This window comes from Oculina patagonica, chromosome 3, assembly GCF_052425735.1.
Source record: "Oculina patagonica isolate OP01 chromosome 3, crgOcupat, whole genome shotgun sequence".
Lineage (NCBI taxonomy): Eukaryota > Metazoa > Cnidaria > Anthozoa > Scleractinia > Oculinidae > Oculina > Oculina patagonica.
Genome location: NC_135760.1, coordinates 15,404,621 through 15,412,993, shown reverse-complemented (window position 1 = coordinate 15,412,993; position 8,373 = coordinate 15,404,621). Strand labels below are relative to the sequence as shown.

Below are 8,373 nucleotides of genomic sequence, written 5' to 3'. Positions count from 1 at the left end.
AATTTTTAGGGTTACAGTCAGTCAGTTAACCCCAAGGCCTTAGGGTCGGGGTTAGAGTTTCAGGTTAGGGTTACAGTATTAGCCCTAACGCTAAAGCTTAGCCCTAACGCAAAAGCTTAACCCCAACCCCAAGGGGTTAAGGTCGCGCTTTTAGTGCAGTAAGCTTTCACGCCAGTTTGCTTGCAGCTAGCTTTCACTGCAGTCTGCTTGCCGCTAGCTAATTTTTGTTGTTTCGGGCAAGACTATTTTAATCTGTTACCGTTAGCTGTAATTTGAGGTGAAAGTGAAATAAAGATTGATTGTTGCGATAGACTGATTGATTGAATATGTTTGCTGGTGTTGCCACTTTATCTAGTTTTGCTTTCAGTTAAGTGCCGCCGGCTTGCTCTCACTTCTATCTCCACTCCTTACATCATCACACATCTTCAAAATCCCGCGAAAAGAAGATAAACTAAGACATGAATCGATTGATTGATTTATTGATTTATGAATATTTAATGAGGCACAGAAAATTTTTTTGCGAGGAAACGCCCCCTGGTCACTTCTTGGCAACTTTGTCGCGGCAGCACCCAAGCGGACACTGCAAAACTCGCGTTGACAAAGTTCCCGGCAAGAAACTCTTGTTTTAGGCCTTTTATGCTGCCAGGCTCAAAACTACCTTGGTTTGTGCAACGTTTTACTGAAGCGCTAAACAGCACTGTTGTACAAAACAAAGGCAGGAACATCCCTCAGTTCTTCGAGCGATGCTGTAAACTTACGGGTATTCAGACTTAATGATGTCCTTCAACCACCTGGCAGCCGCACTTGAGCTAAAACTAACCAAAGGCTTTGATTTTCACCATCAAACGGCCATTTCTTTCTCTTTCCTCTCACATGACATCTGTCACGCGACATCGCGTCACAATGTGATGTCCAGTCCTTTTCTACAACATGGCAGATAGGAGCTATATAAGCATGGCTCTGAAACGTTTTTCAAACTCCCCGGACAGTTAAATAGCGCTAGAAGGAAAGATTTACTCGCGATGTGTCGAAAAACTCATACTGCTGGCTGACTGTGAAGAACGTAAGCTTTGCAAAACGCCTTTGTTCTTTGCATACATAATTTCTCAACAACGAAGCTAGAACCGGCGAATTTGAATACAGATCAATGTTTAGCACACGTAAGCGAACTTGCGTGCAAAATCTGGAGCTGTTTGTGACAATTTTAAATTTAGCCGAAATTCGATGTGTTGTTTTTGCTCTAGCTCCTTCAATTGGAAAGTCCATCTTAGCTGCAACATGTATATCAAATACTACACTATCCAGACAGAACCTCCAAATCAAGCAGTGTTCAAATAAATGCTGTTGTGTTTTTAATCTTGGTTTTGCTCTTTTGCATATTCTCTCTGAAAGTTGCCAATAAACTTAACCATCACACGAACTTGCAAGGCATTGCCAAAATTGAACGGTGAGTGTGTTCCCCTTAAGGCAGCATGAATTCTTAAAGCAAGTTCGTCATTTGAACCTTGCACTGAATTTATGATTGTCATTATTTCATCTGGTGTCAAAATCTCTACCCTGTGCCTTTGTTTAACGACACCAACCACCTTTAATTCACCCTTGATCCTATGAAGTACTGGGCCACCTGAATTGCCAGAGTAGAGTGAGCAATCTAATATTGCCAATGGAACACCAGACTTGAATACCGGTTCCTTGAATCCAGAGACTTTTCCATCCACAAAAAGAGCTTTTTCTCCTTTATAGTTAATAGGATAGCCAAAGCAAATCACTGCAAAACCTTCTTTTAATGACTGACCAGACAACTGCAATGGACGTATTCCTGTTTGCTTGAAGTTAAGCTTTGGGCAATACAGTAATGCTAAATCCTCTTCTGGATCATAGTAAGCAACTTTACAGGGTAGTTCACCAATGGCTGCATTTAAAATGTGTATGTTATACTTCTCTTTGTCACCAAGATACGTATTGATCACATGCTCACAGGTCATAACAAAAGAATCATGGATGATAAACCCAGAACCATGCTCAATTTCAGGGTTGTTGGTCGCCCTTTCATACTCATCTCGAATACAAGCTCTTTCCTCATCCACCTGCTGTTTCTTTTGGTCATGTCCTTTTCCTGGCTGTGGATACTTATCAATAAGCTTTTTTTTATCAAAATGATCAACAGCTGCTTTTATGTTAAAAATATCATAAGTCATCTCACTTTGATGTCTTTTGGCAGGAAAAATGTCTGTATCACCCAGAAAGCTACCTGCAAAACAGTTTCTCACTTGGCGTTCAGCCTCGCTACGGGAATATTCATGTTCTGTGGCAAAAGCACTTCTGGTGGTTTCTTTATATTCTTTCTTAAGATTAGTCCTGTTTTCATTGATTAAGTTCTTTAACTCATCGGATCCAGGCCCCTCATCCTCTGGATATTTGAGAAGTAGCCCTTCTTTGTCAATACGTTCGACAGCTTCATGAATGTCAGTGATGCTGTAATTTCCACACTTGACTTCAAGTGTTGGTACATCTCCTGCAAAGTTCCCCGCATAGCAATCCCTTACTCTGCGCTGTGCAACAACAAAAGCATACTGGAGTCGTGAGCCTGGGCTTTTGCTGGCTTCCTCAAACTCACTTTTGATATCAGCTCTTCTTTTGTCAATTAACTTTGATTTCTCAGACCCAGGTCCTTCTCTGGGGTATTGTTCAACATAGCTCATCTCATCAAACCTCAGCAGCGCTTCATAAATTTCAACTATGTCAAATTTCTTCTTCATCTTGGAAACGTTGTGCCCACTACGTACATCAAAAAGGGTGAGTGGATCAAAGATTGACCATGTGCTAAATCCTTGAGGGAATGAACCTCCATAACAGCTTTGCAATCTTTCAAGAGCAGTTTTCCAGTCGTACTCACGTATTTCTGGTCTACCAATAATTTTAACTTTAACACAAGCATCAAGGGCCTTCCTTCCATCGTCGCCAAGTACATCACCGGTGTCCATGTTTTGAAGTTTGCTTGGCGATAATCTGCGATAATTTATTTCAAAGTTAGAGTTAGCCTGCGTTGCAGACGAACAAAACCCCGGTATAGTGCGTCTGCGAATTACTGCACAAAAGCTTGTTCCGGCCCCCCGCGTGTTACCAGGGATTTCTATAATAACCTCTGATTGGCTTTTGAATAGGGCCGTTCTTTCGTGCGTCGTAATTGGTCGAGTGCATCATGAGAAACCACAGTTACGCTTTCGACGAAGACCAGATACAAAACAAACTTGGCGGCGATCACGGCAGATCGGACCAGATCGGTGAGAATTAGCGTTTGAAGCGGTAAAAAAAGCAGCCGATTCGAACTATCTGATAAAAAAAGAAAACAACGATAACGACAAGAAGCAAACACAACTGACAAGCAAAAAGGTCATGGTATAAATGTTGAATAATCTACATTTGTCTTGTGGTGAAAGAATGTCACACAACGAACATCCGTCATCCGTGATGAGAAGCAACACACCTTGCAACACAATAAACAGCCGTACCCGGCATTACAAATGCAGAATGCAAGTAGTCGACATCTTCACGGAAAATTTAGGACCAGAGGGAATATTTCAAAAGCTCAAAAAATATCTTGCAAATATGAATGTTCCAAGACTAACCACGATAGTAATTACATATGACAACTGTAAAACAGAGGTGTCAAAATATCCGGGCAAAATATACAAACGGAAAGCCGTGCAGACCAATGTCTTATGGCTCTACTCAACTTTAAACGCCTCCAAATAATACAACTGACAGCATATCGTGCCCTTTCTAAACAAGTGAAAAGCGAAATAGATTGGATGACCAATTCCAATACAGAACGGCAAATTTACAAATTATATGACAAGAACGTTTTACTGTATCTGGTATCTGGTATTCATCGAACGCGTAACTATGGTTTCACGAGATCCACTCAACCAATTACGGCGCACGAAAGAACGGCCCTATTCAAAAGCCAATCAGAGGTTATTATAGAAATCCCTGGTAACACGCGGGGGCCGAAACAAGCTTTTGTGCAGTAATTCGCAGACGCACTATACCGGGGTTTTGTTCGTCTGCAACGCAGGCTAAGTTAGGGTCGATTCCTCGATCACTGACAAACCTTAGTCTGTTTTTTTTTACTGTAGCACACGTATTGAATAACACCAGATAACACGTGGAAGTTCTCTCGTACCCTGAACGTACTGATAAAAACTTCCACAGACGTCTTTCTCTGGTTGTAATTCAGGTTTTTGACAGAATTTTACGACTTTGAACAAACATGGCCGCAACCCTGGTCTTCGATTTCAACCTCATTCTCGTCCCCATAACCCTTTTGTTTCTCTTAGCCGGCAGGGCCTTGGCACGAAAAAATGTGCCAAGCCGACTAAGAGAAACGAAAGGGCTATGGGACGAGAATGTTTCAACCTTGTTCCCAGGACCCCTGTCCCAGGGCCATGTCTGTGCTTTTGGACATGTTGGCTTTTAAGGTGGCCCGAACCTATTTATTTACGTGATGGTTGCATTTTTGAATCGCGCTTTTTGGCAGGAAAGATTTCACTGATTTCTTCAAATTTTTGCGTCCTAAATGAAATATGTTCGAATTTACGGAAAATGGCATTCGATTTTCAGTCGGAATAAAACCTTTTGAGATTGGAACATATTTTCAAAATCTAGTTTTTACCAAAAATGTCCATAAATTTAAAACCTACTTTAATTATGCATACAATTTTCTGACTGATTCGTTCTTTTCACGATTGCTGCTTATGTATAGTGATAGTATGAAATAGTTGCATACATAATTAATGTAGGGGGCTGTGCGGAAATCTTTCCCAGATTTCTTCTAAACTTTAGCAAATAAGCCTCAGAGCTCTCAAGTTTTGTATCAGGAAGTTTCATGACAATCCTGACCATGCAATTCGCTGCACAAAATACTGGTAAAATTTTATCTAAAAATGCTACGCTAATGCATTCATGTCAACTGACGCTCAAATAGCGGAACAGTGAAGCCAAACTATCGGTCATTTGCAAGGATAATGATCCCCAAAACCTTATCAAAAAGAAAGTGATTAATCAAGAACCTACAGCAAATACAGACAGCGCAACAAGAAGCACAATTTTATGGCGCGTGCAAGGTAAAATTAATTATTTTATATACATCTCACCTATCACGTATTCGTTCATTTATCTTTGAAAAAAATCTTAGCATAGCAAAAATGAACATCTAAGAAAACCCCTTACCAGTTTTCGTCAGAGTAGGATCCTATTCTGAGGAGAAATAAAACCGCCAAGTTGAGCACTTTCGGAAAATTTAACACTTTGTATGGAGAATTTTCGCGGGAATTACACAGGAACTGCGCACGCGCGCAGCGTTTGACCGCTGTAAAGGAGCGTCATTCTAGAGCGTCATTCAGGGCTCGAGATTCCGAGATTCGCACGAGATTGACACGAGATTGGTGCCGCAACCTCCCGCAACCTCGTTCCCAGAGTCTACTCCGCTTTCAAAATAGTGGTTTACAGTGATCTAACGCCCTCTCTGATTGGTGTATAGATATAGCCATTCTAACATGAGTCGTGATTGGCCGAAATAGTCTTCCTTGCAAAATGGCGGACATGTGGAGCTGTATTTTGTTATTTCTTTTGTACCTTTAAGGTGGCTCCATAGGGTTTTGAGATATTACGGCGCGCGCACAAGTGATACCCATCAAGAGATCATTTTCGCGTTATTTTTTAAACTAGTTAAATAAAAGCTGCCGAAATATTAAAAACAAGGACTAAAATATGTTGTGCATTATTCTTTTTTTAAAATAACGGCCTTTGTTTTTGAGCTACATCTACTCAAAAAGTCCTATTTTTTGGTGTTTTTATGGTTTTGATCTTAAATTTCTTTAATTTTCTTCGGTGAAAAATTTTTAAATTCTCCCAACGGATTGAATCTGATGAGAAGTAACTTTTAAAAACAAAAAAAGTAGGGGTTGTCCAGGTCGTTTTTGCGTTTTTGGTTATTTTGTGTTTTTTTGACTAAGCAAAAAAACTGGCTTACAAATTTTTTTTAAAAAAACGGCAAAAAGGGCAGTTTAAAAGGTATCACATCTATGCCAAATTTTAAGGAATTTCACCGAAGGAAACTCTAGTAAATACCAGGGGAAAATTCCTATTTTTGCCCGAATAACAATTACGTCATCCGGCATTTCAAGCTCGTACCCATTCTTCGCGCGGTCAAGAAACCCTATGGAGCCACCTTAAGGTACTTGCTTCCTGCCAATGAAACAACACCCGTACTTCCCTGTGTTGAGCAGATAAAAGAGTTTACAACACCCTAAAAAGGTGTTTACAACGTCCGCGGTGCTTCTGGCCGCTTTTGTGAAGTTCGTACGATCGATAGCAAAAGAGAAAATAAAGAATAGTCTTCGCGATTGTGAGATACTTCCAGCAGAATTTCAGAGATTCTGCTATATAAAGGATTAAGGTATGTCTCTAACTGACCTTGGCGTTAACAGATATTCGCACAAAAACCGACAACAACGGGTAATGCTCGTCTTTACACATCAACTGGTATGGTTCAAAAGTTCGCGCATGCTCAAATAGCGATCTTGGACAATTTCTATTCTGATGACGTAACTGTTATTCGGGCGAAAATAGAAATTTTCCCCTTGTATTTACTAGAGTTTCCTTCGGTGAAATTCCTTAAAATTTGGCATAGATGTTATACCTTTTCAACTGCCCTTTTTGCCGTTTTTTTAAAAAAAATTTATAAGCCAATTTTTTTGCTTAGTCAAAAAAACACAAAATAACCAAAAACGCAAAAACGACCTGCACAACCCCTACTTTTCTTGTTTTTAAAAGTTATTTCTCATCAGATTCAATCCGTTGGGGGAATTTCAAAAATTTTCACCGAAGAAAATTAAAGAAATTTAAGATCAAAGCCATAAAAACACCAAAAAATAGGTCTTTTTGAGTAGATGTAGCTCAAAAACAAAGGCCGTTATTTTAAAAAAGAATAATGCACAACATATTTTAGTCCTTGTTTTTAATATTTCGGCAGCTTTTATTTAACTAGTTAAAAAAATAACGCGAAAATGATCTCTTGATGGGTATCACTTGTGCGCGCGCCGTAATATCTCAAAACCCTATGGAGCCACCTTAAACGAAATTATTGCCAGTGAAATATTCCCCGTGTTGTCCCAATTATTTACGGCAACTAAGGAAGAGCTGAAGTTGATGTTGGACCGTTAACCAATTTGAAATTCCTCAACGCTCACGATCAAGAAGTGGAATGAAGGTGATAGATTCGATAACAGTTCGATATAGATAAACACTAGTTTTAAAGAATAAATCCTCGTTCGCTGCGTGGCACTTCTAATTGTGAAGATTGAGAAAAAATATATATATTGTAAGTGCCAAAAAGTTCATTATAAACCAAACGTTTCGGGCTTGGTCGTAAATAAAACGACCGTTAAAAATACGCCACGAGAGTATTTATTTAAAGTCATGTCTCTAGCACGAGCGCGCGCGAGAACCTCAATAGAAACGGAAATCTAAGTTGAGGTCGCGCGGTGGGCAGGTGCCAAGTTGGAAAATTAAACCCATCTCCTGCCGCCACAGGCAGACCACCCTATGTGTTCGTGGTTAATAATTGTTGACAAAGGTTATACGTTGAAATCAATGGCGTGTATAGAAGACATATAGAGAAACATTGTCTCGGCTTCGATTTACTACAAAATATAAAATCTACTCTAAATGATTGAATAAAAGTTAGATGAAACGTTGAATGAGTCTTGTGTCATGTTTTTTTTGCCGCCCCGAGCCCTTTAAGGCGTTATTTTTGCGAGATTATTTAGCGACCGGTCGCTAAATCAGAACAAGCGACACTCTCACTTCCGCTTCGATTCTGTCAATCAACTTTTCGCATTTTTCACTTCCGTGGCTCCCAACTGGCAGAGACATAGCGCGAAAGCGAGTAGTTTAAAACAACGCCAAAATATCACAGACCTTCTTAATGTTTGGGCTAAATAAGCTTACCGTTTTTTCTCAATTAAACGCCGGGTATCGAATAAACGCCGGTTCTCCAAGACGAAGTTGAAAATAGGCCCCTCAGGTGTTTATTTAAGGTATAATAAGCTGTAGGCATATTAGCCTGATACATTTTTGTTAAAAATAACGAATAAAAACCATTGCTTGATGAAAATCGGGCTTGAATAATCTGCAGAAGTCAAATAAACGCCGGGTCCACCAGGCCAAGTTTGAAATAAATGCCGGGGGCGTCTAATCGAGAAAATACGGTAAATATGTTTAGCCAGAAGCATATCACCTAGGTGATATGCTTCTGGTTTAGCTTAATGCTTCTTCTTCCAACAGAGTAATTTTTGTCAAATTACGAAG

The 8,373-nt window shown here is 39.9% G+C and overlaps 1 protein-coding gene across 1 annotated transcript; it reads right to left on the bottom strand.

The window, feature by feature from the left end:
- Positions 1-507: 507 nt before the first annotated feature.
- Positions 508-5,276, bottom strand: LOC144646928 (uncharacterized). The gene is made up of 2 exons (XM_078506642.1): positions 5,233-5,276; positions 508-3,009 (listed from the first exon to the last, which is right to left on the bottom strand). The coding sequence occupies exon 2, from the start codon at positions 2,982-2,984 to the stop codon at positions 1,353-1,355; it is 1,632 nt and encodes a 543-aa protein (XP_078362768.1). The 5' UTR covers positions 2,985-3,009; positions 5,233-5,276; the 3' UTR covers positions 508-1,352.
- Positions 5,277-8,373: the final 3,097 nt, after the last annotated feature.

Coding starts and splice junctions, on each gene's coding strand:
- LOC144646928 (XM_078506642.1), bottom strand. CDS start 2,984: ATGGACACCGGTGATGTACTTGGCGACGATGGAAGGAAGGCCCTTGAT.